The sequence below is a fragment of the Schistocerca gregaria genome, chromosome 10, assembly GCF_023897955.1.
Source record: "Schistocerca gregaria isolate iqSchGreg1 chromosome 10, iqSchGreg1.2, whole genome shotgun sequence".
Lineage (NCBI taxonomy): Eukaryota > Metazoa > Arthropoda > Insecta > Orthoptera > Acrididae > Schistocerca > Schistocerca gregaria.
In genome coordinates this window covers 202328661-202350115 of record NC_064929.1, presented here as the reverse complement: position 1 = coordinate 202350115, position 21455 = coordinate 202328661, and the positions used below count along the sequence as shown (strand labels likewise).

Genomic DNA, 21455 nt, shown 5'->3' with positions numbered 1-21455 from the left:
ACGAAATTCATTATTTTGCTTATTATATCTCTTTTGTATTTTTTTGAAAGCTAAACGTAAAAACTAACTTAACTAAAAATCAGTAACAGATCACGATAAATCAAAGGACAAACAAATTTACCAGGAGAGTGTTGCCTCTAAATAAATAGTTACATTATTTTTTTAAGAGATATAATATTTGGAAGACTTAAGATCAAATAGGGCAGAACGGATAGACAACATTTAAATAGAATTTCTAAAATCTCTGGCGGAAGTTGCAATCAAATGATTATTCTGGTTGGTGTATAGAATCTGCGAGACCACTGACATAGTACCAAACTTTCGGAAAAATAACAGTTATTCAATTCGGCAGATGAAAGCGGCAGGTAAGTGCGATATCTACCGCCCAGTCAGCTTAACAGCTCCTGTATCCAAGTAGCGGACAGGAATAACACAAGTGTATGGAAAATCTGGTGGATGACGGTGAATTTAGCTTCAGGATAAAGGAACCAGGGAGGCAGTCGTGACGTTGCACCTGGTAACGGAATCAAGAATCTCATAGGATTTGTAGAGCTGGAAAAAGAGTTCGACAATTCCAAATGGTGAAAGAATTTTAAATTCTGAGTAAAAATGGTACAAGGTATAGGAAAATACTAAGAACATAGTGCTGCGATTAGTACGGATGTAAGAAACAAAAGTAAAATTTCGATCCTATACCCAAGAAGGAAGAGGAGACACTTTCAACACTGGGATTAAATTTCAGGGCGAAAGGATATCAGTGACAAGATTCGCTGATGACATTGCTATCCTCAGTGAAACTGAGGAAGAATAACAGGAGCTGCGGAATAGGATAAACAGAGCAATGGATGCATCCAAAAAAGACAAAAGTAACGAGAAGCAGCAGAAATTGCGACTGCGGAGTCGACAGATGAATGATTTTGAGACTTACCCTCGAGCGTGCCGGTTAGAACCCTGCGGACGTCGAAGTGGACGGGCCCGCGGCTGGACTCGAACACGGCACCCTCCGCGAACAGACCCTGCTCGGGCCGCAGCCGCATACGGTACGTCCTGCAACAGCCGACACAGAAACACACACTCAGCACAAGTCTACTGCATTACGGCCGACTCGTAACGACGGCAGTTATTTCTAAATTACTCTCCACTGAGGTAACAGAAGTTACGGAGCAGCGATAACCACATACATAGGTGGCTGTATTATCGCGTATGCAAGGTATAAAAAAGGGCAGTGAAGTGGCGAAGCAGTCATTTGTACTCAGGTGATTCGTGTGAAATGGCTTCCGACGCGATTATGGCCGCACGACGGCATAAACAGACTCTGAAAGAGGAATTGTACTTGGAGCTAGACAAATGAGACACTCCACTACGGAAATCGTTAGGGAATTCAATATTCTGAGATCTACAGTGACAAAACCGTGCAGAGAATACTAAAATTCGGGCATTACCTCTCACCGTGGACAACGCAGTGATCGGCGACCTTGACTTAATGAACCGAGACCTACAAGTCGTATACAAAGCTTTAATTAGAGGGCTACATACATTAAAGAAAATACATAAAGCTATAAAACGATGAATTACCAATGAGTAAGAACCTCCTTCTGGCGGTAAATCACCAGTGCACGTCTTAATATATACAGGGTGGTCCACAGGTGGTGACCGGGCCAAATATCTCACGAAATAAGCATCAAACGAAAAAACTACAAAGAACGAAAAACGTCTAGCTTGGAGGGGGAAACCAGATGGCGCTATGGTTGGCACGCTACATGGTGCTGCCATAGGTCAAACGGATATCAACTGCGTTTTTTTAAAAATAGGAACCTCCATTTTTAATAGATTTTCGTGTAGTACGTAAAGAAATATGAATGTTTTAGTTGGACCACTTTTTCACTTTGCGATAGATGGAGCTGTAATAGTCACAAACATACGGCTCACAATTTTAGACGAACAGTTGGTAACAGGTAGGTTTTTTAAATTAAAGTAAAGAACGTAGGCACGTTTGAACATTTTATTTCGGTTGTTCCAACGTGATACATGTACCTCTGTGAACTTATCATTTCTGAGAACGCATGCTGTTACATCGTAATTACCTGTAAATACCACATTAATGCAATAAATGCTCAAAATGATGTCCGTCAACCGCAATACATTTGGCAATACGTGTAACGACATTTCTCTCAACAGCGAGTAGTTCGCCTTCCGTTATGTTCGCACATGCATTGACAATGCGCTGACGCATGTTGTCAGGCGTTCAACTTTCCCCACAGAAAGAAATCCGGGGACGTCCGATCCAGTGAACGTGCGGGTCACGGTATGGTGCTTCGACGACCAATCCACCTGTCATGAAATATGATATTCAATACCGCTTCAACGGCATGCGAGCTAAGAGCCGGACATCCATCATGTTGGAAGCACATCGCCATTCTGTCATGCAGTGAAACATCTTGTAGTAACATCGGTAGACCATAACGTAGGAAATCAGCATACATTGCACCATTTAGATTGCCTTCGATAAAATGGGGGCCAATCATCTTTCCTCCCATAAGACCGCACCATACATTAACCCGCCAAGGTAGCTGACCACATGCCCCTCCATATCCGCATCCACCGACGCCTGAAGGCCGAGGATGACACGGCGGCCGGTCGGTACCGTTGGGCCTTCATGGCCTGTTCGGGAGGAGTTTAGTTAGTCCTAAACGATACGTTCGTCGCACGTCCCAGTATGATTTCTGCGGTTATTTCACGCAGTGTTGCTTGTCTGTTAGCACTGACAACTGTAAGCAAACGCCTTTACATTCGATCGTTGTTGTTGTTGTGGTCTTCAGTCCTGAGACTGGATTGATGCAGCTCTCCATGCTACTGTATCCTGTGCAAGCTTCTTCATCTCCCAGTACCTACTGCAACCTACATCCTTCTGAATCTGATTAGTCTATTCATCTCTTGGTCTCCCTCTACGATTTTTACCCTCCATGCTGCCCTCCATTACTAAACTGGTGATCCCTCGATGCCTCAAAACATGTCCTACCAACCGGTCCCTTCTTTTTGTCAAGTTGTGCCACAAACTCCTCTTCTCCCCAATCCTATACAGTACCTCCTCATTAGTTATGTGATGTAGCCATCCAATGCAGATGATAAATGGGTATTCATTGGACAAATATTTTATACTAGAACCGACATATGATTACATTTTCACGCAATTTCGGTGCATAGACCTGAGAAATCACCTCTGGCGGTAATAACGGCCTTGTTACGCCTGGGCATTGAGTCAAACAGAGCTCGGATGGCGTGTACAGGTACAGCTGTCCATGCAGCTTCAACACGATACCACAGTTCATCAAGAGTAGTGACTGGCGTATTGCGACGAGCGACGTTTTCAATTGGCGAGAGATTTGGAGAATGTGTTGGCTTGGGCAGCAGTCGAACATTTTCTGTATGCAGAAAGGCCCGTACAGGACCTGCAACATGCAGCCGTGAATTATCCTGATGAAATGTAGGGTTTCGCAGTGATCAAAAAATTCAAATGGCTCTGAGCACTATGGGATTTAACAGTTGAGGTCATCAGTCCCCTAAAACTTAGAACTACTTGAACCTAACTAACCTACGGACATCACGCACATCCGTGCCCGAGGGAGGATTCGAACCAGCGACCTTAGCGATCTTGCGGTGCCAGACTGAAGCGACTAGAATCGCTCGGCCACCGTAGGGATCGAATGAAGGGTAGAGCCACAGGTCGTAACACATCTGAAACTTAATGTCCACTGTACAAAGTGCCGTCAATGTGAACAAGAGGTGACCGAGACGTGTAACCAATGGCACTCCATACCATCACGCCGGGTGATACGCCAGAATGACGATGACGAATACACCCTTCCAATGTCCGTTGACCGCGATGTCGCCAAACACGGATGCGACCATAATGTTGCTGTAAACAGAAAATGGATTCATCCTGTCTGTGATGCAGCGTCAACGGTGACCACAGCCATGGTCTTCGAGCTGATAGTACATGCTGCTGCAAACGTCGTCGAACTGTTCGTGCAGATTGTTGTTGTCTTGCAAACGTCCCCATCTGTTGATTCAGGGATCGAGACATGGCTGCAAGATCCGTTACAGCCACGCAGATAAGATGCCTGTCATCTCGACTGCTAGTGATACGAGGCCGTTGGGATCCAGCACGGCGTTCTGTATTACCCTCCTGAACCCACCGATTCCATATTCTGCTAACAGTCATTGGATCTCGACCAACGCGAGCAGCAATGTCGCGATACGATAAAGCGCAATCGCGATAGGCTACAATCCGACCTTTATCAAAGTCGCAAACGTGATGGTACGCATTTCTCCTCCTTACACAGCAACGTTTCACCAGGCAACGCTGGTCTGCTGCTGTTTGTGTATGAGAAATCGATTGGAGACTTTCTCATGCGAGCACGTTGTAGGTGTCGCCGCCGGCGCCAACCTTGTGTGAATGCTGTGTAAAGCTAATCATTTGCATATCACAGCATCTTCTTCCTGTCGGTTAAATTTCGCGTCTGCAGCGCGTCATCTTCGTGGTGTAGCAATTTTAATGGCCAGTAGTGTATACACGTGCACATCGCTGTTCCAGACTTTGATTTCAGTGCAGTGCTCAATGCCGCGTTAGATAGGGGCGTCCGGACGCCTCTGACCAGACACTGTGCAGCGCGGGCAGGGCGAGTCCGAGTACCGGTCTGTTCCACACACACACACACACACACACACACACACACACACACACACACACACGCGCTAGCGCACTCAGCGCCGCCAGCTAATTAGCCGGTCATTACGCATGTGCCAGCGCGGCCGGCCAGCAAGGCAACAGCCGGCGCCGTCGCGGGCCACCCCCGCCGTGCTGTGCTCTGCTGCCCGCATCCGTTCTCTACGGCCGCACCGCGCCGCTGTGTGCTCCTCTTTTATGCGAAAACTTCCAGCGGCCAGCAGACGCTCCTAGGCGTCGGCCGGTGCAAGCGCGTTAAAAGGGGGCAGGGGCTGCAATTTCCGTGCAATCTCGCCCACTGTACCAGTCTGAAAAATGAAAAACTACGTGCTTTCAAAGTAATTGCACTCGTTATAAAACAAGCGTATTACCGCACTTGACGTGCGACACAACGGAGAGTCATTCACCTATTTTCAAAGGAACGACAAAAAGTAATGGCCCGATTTAAATGCGTCTACGAACGAGTGCCGGATTAACGTGTTGGGAAGAGTCTGTCTGGACTATGTGTCAGTCCTACTAACACGAATTCATTACAGACCAATGGAAACACTGGTACAAGCCGTCCTCGCGGTAGATCAGTTTGGATTCCGTAGAAATGTTGGAACACGTGAGGCAGTACTCACCCTACGACTAATCTTAGAAAATAGACTAAGGAAAGGCAAACCTACGTTTCTAGTATTTGTAGACTTGGAGAAAGCTTTTGTCAATGTTGATTGGAATAACCTCCTTCAAATTCTGAAGGTGGCAGGGGTAAAATACAGGGAGCGAAAGGCTACTTACAATTTGTACAGAAACTAGATGGCAGTTATAAGAGTCGAGGGACATGAAAGGGAAGCAGTGGTTGGGAAGGGAGTGAGACAGGGCTGTAGCCTGTCCCCGATGTTATTCAGTCTGTATATTGAGCAAGCAGTGAAGGAAACAAAAGAAAAATTTGCAGTAGGTATTAAAATCCATGGAGATGAAATAAAAACTTTGAGGTTCGCCGATGACATTGTAATTCTGTCAGAGACAGCAAAGGACTTCGAAGAGCAGCTGACCGAAATGGACAGTGTCTTGAAAGGAGGATATAAAATGAACCTCAACAAAAGCAAAACGAGGATAATGGAATGGAGTCGAATTAAATCGGGTGATGCTGCAGAATTAGATTGGGAAATGAGAGACTTAAAGTAGTAAAGGAGTTTTGCTATTTGGGGAGCAAAATAAACTGATGATGGTCGAAGTAGAGAGGATATAAAATGTAGACTGGCAATGGCAAGGAAGGGGTTTCTGAAGAAGAGGAATTTGTTAACATCGAGTATAGATTTAAATGTCAGGAAGTCGTTTCTGAAAGTATTTGTATGGAGTGTAGCCTGGTGTGGAGGTGAAACATACACGATAAATAGTTTAGACCAGAAGAAAATAGAAGCTTTCGAAATGTGGTGCTACAGAAGAATGCCGAAAAATGGCGTGGCAAGCCGTTCCACAGGACTACATCCAGCATCTCTACGATCGTCTCCATGGGAGAATAGCAGCCTGCATTGCTGCGAAAGGTGGATATACACTGTACTAGTGCCGACATTGTGCATGCTCTGTTGCCTGTGTCTATGTGCCTGTGGTTCTGTCAGTGTGATCATGTGATGTATCTGACCCCAGGAATGTGTCAATAAAGTTTCCCCTTCCTGGGACAATGAATTCACGGTGTTCTTATTTCAATTTCCAGGAGTGTAATTTGCCTACGATATTCCCGCAGGACTTTTGCCGATACCTCGCTGGCAAGGCGGTTTGTGGTCTCAAATGCCGTCGGATTCCTGATTAAGCGACAGATGTCATTGTTTGGTAGCTGGTATCTTAGGTCAGTGCTTACGTTATCATAGATAGTACACTCGTAGATCACGTGGTCCGGAGTGCCCAATTGAGCTCCGCAGTCACACGAGGGGGTAGCCCTTTCCCGAACCGCCATATACTGTATTCAAACATTATGAATCACCTCGAAGGGAACGATCTATTGACACGTAATCAGCATGGCTTCAGAAAACATCGCTCTTGTGCAACGCAGCTAGCTCTTTATTCGCACGAAGTAAAGGCCGCTATCGACAGGGGATCTCAAGTTGATTCCGTATTTCTAGATTTCCGGAAAGCTTTTGACACTGTTCCTCAAAAGCGACTTCTAGTCAAGCTGCGGAGCTATGGGGTATCGTCTCAGTTGTGCGACTGGATTCGTGATTTCCTGTCGGGAAGGTCGCAGTTCGTAGTAATAGACGGCAAATCATCGAGTAAAACTGAAGTGATATAAGGTGTTCCCCAGGGAAGCGACCTGGGACCTCTGCTGTTCCTGATGTATGTAAATGACCTGGGTGACAATCTGAGCAGTTCTCTTAGGTTGTTCGCAGATGATGCTGTAATTTACCGTCTAGTAAGGTCATCTGAAGACCAGTATCAGTTGCAAAGCGATTTAGAAAAGATTGCTGTATGGTGTGGCAGGTAACAGTTGACGCTAAATAACGAAAAGTGTGAGGTGATCCACACGAGTTCCAAAAGAAATGCATTGGAATTCGATTACTCGATAAATAGTACAATTCTCAAGGCTGTCAATTCAACTAAGTACCTGGGTGTTAAAATTACGAACAACTTCAGTTGGAATGACCACATAGATAATATTGTCGTATCGTCTCAGTTGTGCAACTGGATTCGTGATTTCCTGTCGGGAAGGTCGTAGATCGTAGTATTAGACGGCAAATCATCGAGTAAAACTGAAGTGATATCAGGTGTTCCTCAGGGAAGCGTCCTGGGACCTCTGCTGTTCCTGATGTATGTAAATGACCTGGGTGACAATCTGTGCAGTTCTCTTAGGTTGTTCGCAGATGATGCTGTAATTTACCGTCTAGTAAGGTCATCCGAAGACCAGTATCAGTTGCAAAGTGATTTAGAAAAGATTGCTGTATGGTGTGTCAGGTGGCAGTTGACGCTAAATAAGGAAAAGTGTGAGGTGATCCACACGAGTTCCAAAAGAAATCCGTTGGAATTCGATTACTCGATAAATAGTACAATTCTCAAGGCTGTCAATTCAACTAAGTACCTGGGTGTTAAAATTACGAACAACTTCAGTTGGAAAGACCACATAGATAATATTGAGGGGAAGGCAAGCCAAAGGTTGCAGATCATTGGCAGGACACTTAGAAGATGCAACAAGTCCACTAAAGAGACCGCTTACACTACATTCGTTCGTCCTCTGTTAGAATATTGCTGCGCGGTGTGGGACCCATACCAGGTGGGATTGACGGAGGACATCGAAAAGGTGCAAAAAAAAGGCAGCTCGTTTTGTATTATCACGTAATAGGGGAGAGAGTGTGGCAGATATGATACACGAGTTGGGATGGAAGTCATTACAGCATAGACGTTTTTCGTCGCGGCGAGACCTTTTTACGAAATTTCAGTCACCAACTTTCTCTTCCGAATGCGAAAATATTTTGTTGAGCCCAACCTACATAGGTAGGAATGATCATCAAAATAAAATAAGAGAAATCAGAGCTCGAACAGAAAGGTTTAGGTGTTCGTTTTTCCCGCTCGCTGTTCGGGAGTGGAATAGTAGAGAGATAGTATGATTATGGTTCGATGAACCCTCTGCCAAGCACTTAAATGTGAATTGCAGAGTAGTCATGTAGATGTAGATGAAGATATGCCTGCTGCGGCCCATGACCTGTGAGGAAGTGCAGCAGTCCCCTACTTGGTTGGAAGTGGGAGAGTTGGAGCCGTTCTTTGACTTTCGGCACTAGTTGGTGAGTGCTTCTGCCTCTTTCCTCTCTGTCCCAGAGTTCTTGCCACAGCTCTTCTTTTCTTCTTTTGATTGCAACCCTATCCCCCACCCGCACCCCCAGAATGCTCTCAGTTTTTTCTATTTCTCCTCTTTTTACCCAATACCAAGCCTCCTGTTCCCAAATTTTAATATCCAGGGGACACATCCCCATGAGTATCAGCAGTGCCCCTCCCGGAGATGTTCTGTATGCTCCAATGGAACGTACAAGCATGTTTCGCTGCACCCTCCTAACAGCCATAGCAGGCACGACCCTAGTGAGCCCGTGTGCCCAGACTCCGGATCAAAAAAATGGCTCTGAGCACTATGGGACTTAACTTCTAAAGTCATCAGTCCCCTAGAACTTAGAACTTGAAACTTCCCCTTCGCTCTTTACTTATTCAGATCAGCACTAAACTGACACACAATATTTTTAGCGCAACGCAATCTGACTTTCAAAAATCCCTACAATGGAATGGCCCTGACTAACATTAACCTATACCTTTCACGAATCACTTACCTCACAAAAATCTTCGTTACTCGAACTACTGCAATACAGCCAGCGCCACTACTGCCAGCTAAATAAAAGATTCAAACTACTGAAGGAACTAACTACTGATAGGCATAGTTAGCGAATGAAAGATCTTCATAGAGAACAAACAATGTATTTACCTTAATAGTGTTCAAAAGTCATAATATATGTAGCAGTTCACAACATACAGTCTTACAAATTTACTGTCTCTGATCGACACACGTCCAGATCATCCGCTCTCAAAACTCGGCCATCTCTTTCCCCACATCCACCACTGCTGGCGGCTCACCAACTGCCCAACGCTTCGCGCTGTTCCCATCCAACTGCCCAACACTGCAATAGCGAATATTCCAACAATGCTAACGAGCCACAGACTGCACACAGCACAGTCAGTGATTTTCATACAGAGCGCTACGTGGCGTTACCAATAAGAAAACCTAAACAGCCAACTTACAAACTAAGGAAACCTAACCTAAGGACATCACACACATCCATGCCCGAGGCAGGACTCGTACCTGCTACCGTAGCGGTCGCGCGGTTCCAGACTGTAGCGCCTAGAACCTCTCGGCCACCGTGGCCGGCGACTCCGAATCCGTAACCCACGATGGAGGCAAGAATGGTGTTGTGATATAACTTTATGAGTCCTGGTGGAAGGTGAAATCTTCTGTGTCCTATCATGATGAGGTTTTTCAGAGCTTCTAATGATCTTTGAGTTGCCGCTTCGATATGCTTAGCAAAGCTCCATCTTTCATCAATTATCACACCCAGATACCGGGCCTCGAGATGTCGAATTACTGGTGAGCCCCCGATCCTCATCGTTGAATTTCTGGCCAATTGGCCTCTCAGTAGTAGGTATGTCGACTTTACGTGTCTGAGCGGCGGTGTGTCTAACACGCTTTCCTCGGCCACCGAAGAGGAAACCACGGGATTTCTGTGGTGTCACCGCCACACACCACACTTGCTAAGTGGTAGCCTTTAAATCGGCCGCGGTCAGTGATTGCAGACCGAGCGCCGCCACACGGCAGGCCTAGTCTAGAGAGACTCCCTAGCACTCGCCCCACTTGTACAGCCGCCTTTGCTAGCGATGGTTCACTGACTACCTGCGCTCTCATTTGCCGAGACGACAGTTTTAGCATAGCCTTCAGCTACGTCAATTGCTACGACATAGCAAGGCGCTATATTCAGTTGCTATTGATATTGTGAATCATGTACCGTCAGAAGCGACGTTCGTCATTAATGGATTAAAGCTAAGTATCCAACTAATTACGTCCGCTTCCTGAATTCTTATTCCATTGTCATGTTCCAGACCTCACGTCAGTATAGTTCTTCCCTCCTCACACCAGCCTGCGTGAGCTCAAACGCGTGCATTTCGGCCTCCACTAGTAACAGGGTGTTGGCTCTTCTGCCAACACAACAATTTAAACGCTGGGTGTCGCGGTTCTGACATCCGCCACACAGGCTCCAAAAGAAGGAGTGAAATGCGGCTGTGACGACCTACCACGGTGGCGTTGGGCAGAATTGTGACGAAATTTGGTGCCAACGTGACACCATTAACTCGCTTTACAGCTCACGTGAACTTCAGAGCTGTGACCTTTTTCTTCCGCACGTGTGGACTCCCTGCTGTCTGAAGCGCCGCACAGCCCGACGCTCCCGACGGAGGGGGCCGCGTTTTTGCGCCGTCACAGAGGAAGATCGTAGGCGCAGTTGAGCCAAACTACAAACTTAGGCGTCGCAATGGCAGACAATTACGGTGTTTCGAAACAGCGACTCTTTAATCCTATTGCGCTGTGCAGCTTTCAAACACTCGTTTACGATAGAGGACTGCAGCACCATTCCCCCTTTTGAATTATCGAACAAACGAAAGGATGGCTGACATAGTGTTTAGTGTATATGGGATTGAAAAACAGTTAAGATCCTTAGACGCCAGGAAGGCATCTGGCCCAGACGGTATCCCCGTGAGATTTTATGTTGACTATACTACAAATATAGCACCATTCTTATCCATCATCTATCAGAGATCATTGGAACGGCGGAAAGTTCCACGGGACTGGAAGAAGGCCCAGGTCATAGCAATCTATAAAAAGGGTAGAAAGTCGGATGCACATAATTACCGGCCAATTTCACTGACGTCGATCTGTTGAATCATGGAACATATTTTGTGTTCAGACATAATGACCTTTCTAGACTCTTGAGAAGCTCATCTGCAGAAACCAGCACGGTTTTAGGAAACAGTGGTCATGCGAGACACAGCTGGCCCTCTTTGTGCCCGATATACAACGGGCTCTAGATACCGGATCCCAGGTTGATGCCATATTTCTCGACTTTCCAAAGGCGTTCGACTCAGTTCCGCACTGTCGCTTGCTACAAAAAGTGCGAGCCTACGGTCTGTCCAATGACATATGCGGTTGGATAGAAAGTTTTCTAACAGACAGGGGGCAGTATGTCGTCCTGAACGGGGTGACTTCAACAGAAACAAGACTAACTTCAGGTGTGCCCCAGGGCAGCGTAATAGGTCCTCTGCTTTTTACGCTTTACATAAACGATCTGGTTGATAGTATTGACAGCGGCCTTAGACTGTTAGCCGATGATGCTGTAGTCTACAGGAAAGTAGTATCACACGAAAGTTGTGAAAAAATTAATGAGGATTTGCAGAAAATAAATGCCTGGTGTAATGACTGGCAGTTGTCTCTCAATATTAGTGTCAATTACTGCGTATAACAAGACGAAAATCCCCATTAATGTACGAGTACAAAATAAGTGATCAGTGTTTGGAAGCGGTAACATCAGTCAAGTATCTCGGTCTGACTACTCGAAATGATCTCAAATGGAATGATCAGGCCGGCCGGGGTGGCCGAGCGGTTCTAGGCGCTACAGTCTGCAACCGCGCGACCATGCCTCGGGCATGAATGTGTGTGATGTCCTTAGGTTAGTTAGGTTTAAGTACTTCTAAGGGCCTGATGACCTCAGAAGTTATATCCCCTAGTGCTCAGAGCCCTTTTTTCTGTTTATTTATTTATGTATTTTTGGAGTGATAAGATTACACAAGTAACGGGTAAGGCGAACTCTAGATTGCGGTTTGTTGGTAGAATCCTGAAGCGATGCAGTCCTTCAACAAAGGAAACAGTTTACAGTACATTACTTCGTCCAGTCTGAGAGTATTGTTCGTCTGTATGGGACCCTTACCAGTTGGATCTGATTCAAGAGATTGAGAAGGTCCAAAGGAGAGAGGCAAGATTCGTGACTGGTACATTTAGACATCGCGAGAGCGTTACAAATCTCATAAAAGTCTGAAGTGGGACACACTTGCAGATAGACGACGCTCTAAACAGAAGGGACTGCTCACTAAATTCCGAAATCCGCTCTTCACCGAGGATCAAATCGTGCAGTGATCACCATTCAAAGATAAGGGAAATTAGAGCTCGTACTGAGGCGTTCAGACAGTCGTTTTTCCCTCGCGCGATCCGCGAGTGGAAGAGAGGGGGGGAAATATGACTTTGGCGCGAATTGTGCCCTCCGCCACACATCGCTTGGTGGCTAGCGAAGTATACAGGGTGTTACAAAAAGGTACGGCCAAACTTTCAGGAAACATTCCTCACACACAAAGAAAGAAAATATGTTATGTGGACATGTGTCCGGAAACGCTTACTTTTCGTGTTAGATCTCCTTTTATTACTTCTCTTCGAATCACATTAATCATGGAATGGAAACACACAGCAACAGAACGTACCAGCGTGACTTCAAACACTTTGTTACAGGAAATGTTCAAAATGTCTTCCGTTAGCGAGGATACATGCATCCACCCTCCGTTGCATGGAATCCCCGATGCGCTGATGCAGCCCTGGAGAATGGCGTATTGTATCACAGCCGTCCACAATACGAGCACGTAGAGTCTCTACATTTGGTACCGGGGTTGCGTAGACAAGAGCTTTCAAATGCCCGCATAAATGAAAGTCAAGAGGGTTGAGGTCAGGAGAGCGCGGAGGCCATGGAATTGGTCCGCCTCTACCAATCCATCGGTCACCGAATCTGTTGTTTAGAAGCGTTCGAACACTTCGACTGAAATGTGCAGGAGCTCCATCGTGCATCGTGCATGAACCACATGTTGTGTCGTATTTGTAAAGGCTCATGTTCTAGCAGCACGGGTAGAGTATCCCGTATGAAATCATGATAACGATCTCCATTGAGCGTAGGTGGACGAAACTAAAATGAGCTCTAACATGGAAATTAAGCGTTTCCGGACACATGTCCAAATAACATCTTTTCTTTATTTGTGTGTGAGGAAAGTTTCCTGAAAGTTTGGTCGTACCTTTTTGTAACACTTTGTATATGCAGATGTAGATGTAGAACTTGTCTTACAGAAAACCAAAAACACTTGGCTCACTGATTTTAAAAGAAAAAAAATAATACTCTCCTGGAAATGGAAAAAAAGAACACATTGGCACCGGTGTGTCAGACCCACCATACTTGCTCCGGACACTGCGAGAGGGCTGTACAAGCAATAATCACTCGCACGGCACAGCGGACACACCAGGAACCGCGGTGTTGGCCGTCGAATGGCGCTAGCTGCGCAGCATTTGTGCACCGCCGCCGTCAGTGTCAGCCAGTTTGCCGTGGCATACGGAGCTCCATCGCAGTCTTTAACACTGGTAGCATGCCGCGACAGCGTGGACGTGAACCGTATGTGCAGTTGACGGACTTTGAGCGAGGGCGTATAGTGGGCATGCGGGAGGCCAGGTGGACGTATCGCCATAGTGCTCAACACGTGGGGCGTGAGGTCTCCACAGTACATCGATGTTGTCGCCAGTGGTCGGCGGAAGGTGCACGTGCCCGTCGACCTGGGACCGGACCGCAGCGACGCACGGATGCACGCCAAGACCGTAGGATCCTACGCAGTGCCGTAGGGGAACGCACCGCCACTTCCCAGCAAATTAGGGACACTGTTGCTCCTGGGGTAGCGGCGAGGACCATTCGCAACCGTCTCCATGAAGCTGGGCTACGGTCCTGCACACCGTTAGGCCGTCTTCCGCTCACGCCCCAACATCGTGCAGCCCGCCTCCAGTGGTGTCGCACACAGCACACAGGGCCAACACCCGGCATCATGGTGTGGGGAGCGATCTCCTACACTGGCCGTACACCTCTGGTGATCGTCGAGGGGACACTGAATAGTGCACGGTACATCCAAACCGTCATCGAACCCATCGTTCTACCATTCCTAGACCGGCAAGGGAACTTGCTGTTCCAACAGGACAATGCACGTCCGCATGTATCCCGTGCCACCCAACGTGCTCTAGAAGGTGTAAGTCATCTATCCTGGCCAGCAAGATCTCCGGATCTGTCCCCCATTGAGCATGTTTGGGACTGGATGAAGCGTCGTGTCACGCGGGCTGCACGTCCAGCACGAACGCTGGTCCAACTGAGGCGTCAGGTGGAAATGGCATGGCAAGCCGTTCCACAGGACTACATCCAGCATCTCTACGATCGTCTCCATGGGAGAATAGCAGCCTGCATTGCTGCGAAAGGTGGATATACACTGTACTAGTGCCGACATTATGCATGCTCTGTTGTCTGTGTCTATGTGCCTGTGGTTCTGTCAGTGTGATCATGTGATGTATCTGACCCCAGGAATGTGTCAATAAAGTTTCCCCTTCCAGGGACAATGAATTCACGGTGTTCTTATTTCAATTTCCAGGAGTGTATGTATTGGATGTCGTTGCGTGATAGGTAAGGTTGTGTATTACTTTATGAGCCTGTTGAGACAAATTATCGAAATGAAAATAAATAATCCAGAAATAAAACAATCGCGCGCAGTCGACCTTTAATACTGAAACCGGGGAAACGTACAGAGGTGTCTCTTCTCGCCAGCAAGTGTCGCCGCTGAACGCGCTTACCCTAATCGAGTTTGTGAACAGCGTCACCTCGTACGGCCAGCAGGCTTCCTGCAGCTCAGCAGTACAGCCCTCGATCCGGAGCACCCTGAATAAGCCATCGACGGGGCCATATAAAAACCTCTGTACAAGGCAGAGAAAACTGCAACGAATCGAATTATTACTATTATTATTTCTCTCCTTTCTCATGTCTGGTTAAAAATGGAAAGTGACGCGGACCTTGATCAAGCGCGACTTCCTTTCAACTGTACGGTATATGTTACCTTGCATTTAGGAACTTTCGGGGAGTTGAACATGGATCAATAATTACAGATTTCTGTAGTTATATATATATATGTTTGGATGTAGCTGCATTGCGTTGATGTACTGGTGGATATTGTGTGGTATGACTCCTGTAGTTGATAGTATAATTGGTATGATGTCAACTTTATCCTGATGCCACTTGTCTTTGACATCTTCAGGCAGTTGGATGTATTTTTCAATTTTTTCTCCTGTTTTCTTCTGTATATTTGTTGTATTGGGTATGGATATTTCGATTAGTTGTGTCAATTTCTTATTCTTATTGGTGAGTATGATGTCAGGTTTGCTATGTGATGCTGCTCCATCTGTTACAATGGTTCTGCTTCAGTACAATTTGCATTCATCATTCTCCAGTACACTTTGTGGCGCATACCTGTATGTGGCAACGTGCTGCCTTACTAGTCCACGTTGTATAGCAAGTTGTCTGTTATTATTATTATTATTATTATTGTTATCAAGTGTATGGCAGGTTACATATTATTTAGGCTTAGAAATAAAAGATATACATAAAAAGAGGCGCGCCACGAAGGAAGTATACGAATAGGACTGAATTCAGAAGACGTGATGTACATGACAAAACAAATAATTACAACTTTATAAAAACTGTATAATGGGTCGGTCCACCTCTGACGTCTATGCAAGCACGTATTCGGTTAGGCACTGGGTCACACAGTTGTTGCATCGGCTCCTGAGGGATATTGTGCAAAATGCTGTCCAACTGGCAAGTTAGAACGTTAAAAATCCCGAGATGGTTGGACAGTGCTGCTCATAATGCTCCAATGAACCCAGCTCGCGCTATTCGTCGACGAGACTCAGAGGGCCATAGACACGGTTTCCCAGGTAGATGCCGTGTTTCTTTACTTCCGCAGGGCGTTTGATACAGTTCCCCACAGTAGTTTAATGAACAAGGTAAGAGCATATGGACTATCAGAACGATTGTGTGATTGGATTGGAGGGTTCCTAGATACCAGAACGCAGCATGCAATTCTCAATGGAAAGAAGTCTTTCGAAGTAAGATTGATTTCAGGTGTGCCGCAGGGGAGTGTCGTAGGACCGTTGCTATTCACAGTATACATAAATGACCTCGTGGATGACATCCGAAGTTCACTGAGACTTTTTGCGGATGATGCTGTGGTGTATCGAGAGGCTGTAACAGTGGAAGATTGTAGTGAAGTGCAGGAGGATCTGCAGCGAATTGACGCATGGTGCAGGGAATGGCAATTGAATCTCAATGTAGACAAGTGTAACGTGATGCGAATACATAGAAAGAAAGTTACCTTATCATTTAGCTACAAAATAGCAGGTCAGCAACTGGAAGCAGTTAATTCCATAAATTATCTGAGAGTAGGCATTAGGAGTGATTTAAAATGGAATGACCACATAAAATTAAGCGTCGGTAAAGCAGATCCCAGACTGAGGTTCATTGGAAGAATCCTAAGGAAATGCAGTCCGAAAACAAAGTAAGTAGGTTACAGTACGCTTGTTCGCCCACTGCTTGAATACTGGTCAGCAGTGTGGGATCCGCACCAGATAGGGTTGATAGAAGAGAGAGAGAAGATGCAAAGGAGAGCAGGATCATTTAATAATCGCGAAAGCGTTACGGAGATGATAGATAAACTCCAGTGGAAGACACTGCAGGAGAGACGCTCAGTAGCTCGGTATGGGCTTTTGTTGACGTTTCGAGAACGTAACTTCACCGAGGAGTCAAGCAGTATATTGTTCCCTCCTGCATATATCTCGCGAAGAGACCATGAGGATAAAATCAGAGAGGTTAGAGCCCACACAGTGGCATACTGACAATCTTTCTTTTAACGAACTATACGCGATTGGAATAGAAGGGACAACCGAAAGAGGTACTCAAAGTAACCTCCGCCACACACCGTCACGTGGCTTGTGGAGTATGTATGTAGATAGGTATATAGAAACTTCCTCAATTACGGAGAGATCCAACGCCCTTTCTCCACGAACACATGCGGCAGAAACTCTCGCCGCGAATGGGCGGCCGTTATCTTGCTGAAATGTAAGACCAGGAAGGCTCGCCATCAAGGGCAACAAAAAGGCGCACAGAACATCGTCGACATACCGCTGTGGTGTAATGGTGCCGCGGATCGGCCAGAAAGTTGTGACCACCTACCTAAAAGCCGGTTTGTCCACCTTGGGCACAGATAACAGCCGTGACGCGTAGCGCCATAGAAGCATTGAGCCCTCGGTAGTTCGCTTGAGGGTGACGGCACCACATCTGCACACACAAGTCACGTAATTCCGCTCTGACGCCACGTTCAATCACATCCCAGGTGTGATCGATCTGGTTCAGATCTGGCGAGAAAGGGCCCAGCACATCAGCCGGAACTCGCCACTGTGTCGCTCGAACCACTCCACCACGCACCTGGCCCTGTGACATGGCGCATCATCTCGTCGAAAAATCCCACTGCCGTCGGGAAACGCGATCGTCATGAAGGGGTTTGCATCCAGTGTACAATACTCCTTGGCCGTCATGGTGCCTTGCACGAGCTCCACTCGTGAATGTTCGCCAGTGTGTAATGGAGACGCCGCCACTTTGTCTCCATCCCGCGGTACAGGTGTCGAGGAGCTGTTCCCCTGGAAGACGACGAATTCGTGTCGTCCCATCGGTATTACGAAGAAAGTATCAGGATTCTGAAGCACTTGCAACGCTCTAGCACTGCCCCAACGTCGGATGCCAGTGGCCACGTGCCTATTTCAGTCGTGGTTGTCCATGTCGTGGTATTGACATTGGCACATGCGTGGCTCGTCGGCTGTGGTGGCCCATCGTTGGGAAGGTTCGGTGCACCGTGTGTCCAGTCATCCTTGTACTGTGCCCAGCACTGAAGCCTGATGCTAGTTCCGCCACAGTTCTCCGGCTGTCACGTTTTACCAGTCTGCCCAGCCTACGACGTCCGATATCCGTAATGAGGGGTAATCGCCCAACCCCACGACGTCTGGACGGTATTTCACCTCGGTTTCGCCACACATGGAACTGAGCTATAGGGCTAACATTTCCAGTACATGATGAAAATGTACGAGGGTGAGTCAAATGAAAACCTTAAATATTTTTTTAAATATTATTTATCGTGCAGAAGTGGTACAAAGCTGTATCACTTTTCAACGTAATCTCCCCCACGCTCAATGCAAGTCCTCCAGCGCTTACAAAGTTAATAAATTCCTTTAGAAAAAAATTCTTTTGGTATTCCGGCAACCACTCATGCACCACGTGGCGTACCTCTTCATCAGAACGGAATTTCTTTCCTCCCTTTGGGTCTTTGAGTGGTCCAAACATATGGAAGTCACTTGGGGCATGGTCTGGTGAGTATGGTGGATGAGGAAGACACTGAAAATGCACGTCTGTGATTGTTGCAACTGTTGTACGGGCAGTGTGAGGCCTTACCTTGTCATGTTGCAAAAGGACACCTGCTGACAGCAATCCACGTCGCTTTGATTTGATTGCAGGCCGCAGATGATTTTTAGTAGATCTGTGTATGATGCACTGGTGACAGTGGTCCCTCTAGGCATGTAATGCTCCAAAATGACGCCTTTTTCGTCCCAAAAGCGGGTCAGTATAACCTTCCCTGCTGATGGTTCTGTTCTAAATTTCTTTGGTTTTGATGTGAGGAATGGCGCCATTCCTCGCTGACTGTCTTCGTTTTCGCTTGGTGGAAGTGAATCCAGTTTCGTCCCCAGTAACGATTCTTGTAAGGAAGCCATCACCTTCTCGTTCAAAGCGTCGAAGAAGTTTTTCACAAGCATCAACACGTCGCTCTCTCATTTCAGGAGTCAACTGTCGTGGCACCCATCCTGCAGACACTTCGTGAAACTGGAGCACATCTTGCACAATGTGGAGTGCTGACCCATGACTAATCTGTAAACATGCTCCAGTGTCATTCAGTGTCACTCGGCGGTTTTCCTTCACTATGGCTTCAACTGCAGCAATGTCCTGCGCAGTCACAACTCGTTCTGCCTGACCTGGACGAGGACCATCTTCCACTGAAGTCACGCCATTTCCGAACTTGCTACTCCATTCGTAGGCTTGCTGCTGTGACAAAGATGCATCACCGTACTGAACCTTCGTTGGTCGGTGAATTTCAATAGGTTTCACACCTTCATTACACAAGAACCGAATAACAGAACGCTGTTCTTCCCTGGTGCAAGTCGCAAGTGGGGCGGCCATCTTTATACTGATACTGCGACGGTATGTGTGCATCTGCACCATGCTGCCACCTACAAGCCATTCTGAACGCTGTTTGTAGCACACTTACCAGCCTACAGGATAACAGCGCGAAATTTCGATTTGTTAATGGAAATGTAAGGTTTTCATCTGATTCACCCTCGTAACGAACCATTACTACGATCATTCCACACAACAGATGCAAGCTACAATATACTGATATTAGTAAAAGTACCGATTAAAAAATATTGGTGTGGAGATGCAAGTATTCAACAGAAAATAGGATGCCTTTTTCCCTGTCGATAGGTGTGAGGACAATACCTTAACTTGGTATCATAAACCGCCTGTTCTCCACTTAGAAACGCTGGCCGAACCATTGCAGGCTAGAGGAGCCATTTGTGTGCAACGTGTGACAGAAGTAGCTTCGTGTTAGTTCAGGCTGCCTCCACGCTCTGGTATTTCCCGACCAGGTTAGGTAACCTTGTCGGCGACGCCGCTGTCGATATGGGCGCAGCCCGGGGCTTCCCGGCGCATTGCTGCCAACATCACTCGCCATCACAGCACCTCTGCGAGCGACACTCACTGGCCCTTAGTGGGCTTCCCGTTCGGCTCAGACACAAATACACTCTGTCCGCCTTTTTTACATAAGCAGCGAAACGGGAAAACATACTGCTGCACCTCTTGCTGTTGCGCCAGGGTCCTAGGCAATGAGTCACTAAATCTGCACTGCCTCTCTGTTACTTCACTACTGCACCGAAAATAGGCCTACTTTGGAGTGATGAATACACACTCATCAAACCGTTTTGAATCGCTTTCATTTTTATATCGTTACGACTGACAGTGTGTGGCAATGTGAGGAAAGGAAGTGAAAGTAACGTTATGTAGCTTTCTAGCACGTCTGCATCTTCTATGTTTTAACACTGTTCATCACATACAATAATTTTGAGTGCGCTGACAAATACGACTTTGAGTGCGCTAAGCAAAGAGCAATATCTCATTCTCAAAGCGAATTAGAGTGGTCTGCACAGACAAATTTAAAGTCAAAGCCAGAGAACTTGTAAGATTAGAATGTTCATTGTCACAACAGGTGTTTACTTGTTAATTAAAAAGGGAATGAGGGAAGTAATGGACTGTAGTTGTTTGTTAAGAACAGAAAATTAGCACAATACGAAGCAATGATGATGCTGTGGTGTACGAAACTGAACAGGGATTGGGTTTTTGGTGAATGTAATGGAACGTGTGCTAGTTGTAGGTTAAGATACGCCCGTAAGTAAGAAAAAAGCGTCATAGGTCAACACGCTGGAGAACTGAATGTTTATGGTGGGGAAGAGATGGTTGAAATTAAACTTTCGCTGCTTAAGAGGGCCACATAAAAAATGAGAAACTATGGAATAATGAAACTTCCTGGAAACATCTTTAAGGACATGCGAAAGATGGTGACGGTGGTGAGTAGAGGGACGATGCGGGAGACCCATACCGCTGTACTACGCAAGGTCCTAGCCGAAGTGGTTTGCCATTGCCTTCCTCCGGCCGTAATGCGGATGAATGATGATGATGATGACGACGCAACAACACCCATTCATCTCGAGGCGGGAAAAATACCTGACGCCGCCGGGAATCGGACCCGGGAGCCCGTGCGCGAGAAGCGAGAACGCTACCGCAAGACCACGAGCTGCGTACATGCAGAAGAGAAATAACGAATAAACCGTTCACAGGAAGACATTTAAATTTCCACACGAGAGAGTAACATTGGTCACTTGTGTCCCGTGTTTACGTTCCGGGGTTGCATACGCTGCTCAGTGTGACGACCCCCCGCGTCCACGACATCCTGGAAACGGACCAGAGACACCAGATCACTGTTGTTCGCAGTACTCCTGGAACGGTGGCCCCTGGAATGCTGAGCTGTCGTGACACAGTTCGTGCACGGCTTGAAAATCGGACAGTGCCATCTGAACAATTTATTTTATGTGTTTCATATAAAATAAGGTTAAACTAATTTTTTAAAAAAACCGAGGGTAGAGCATTTCTGCAACTGTTCAATTTTGCAAAGGAGAATATGATTC

General features: G+C 46.6%; 1 protein-coding gene across 1 annotated transcript in view; it reads right to left on the bottom strand.

Moving 5' to 3' along the window:
- The window catches only part of LOC126293640 (uncharacterized), a 759104-nt gene that overhangs the window by 117834 nt on the left and 619815 nt on the right, over positions 1-21455 (bottom strand). The window contains exon 3 of the mRNA XM_049986916.1: positions 929-1047. Coding sequence (XP_049842873.1) covers positions 929-1047 — 119 coding nt within the window. The remainder of the gene's footprint in view (positions 1-928; positions 1048-21455) is intronic.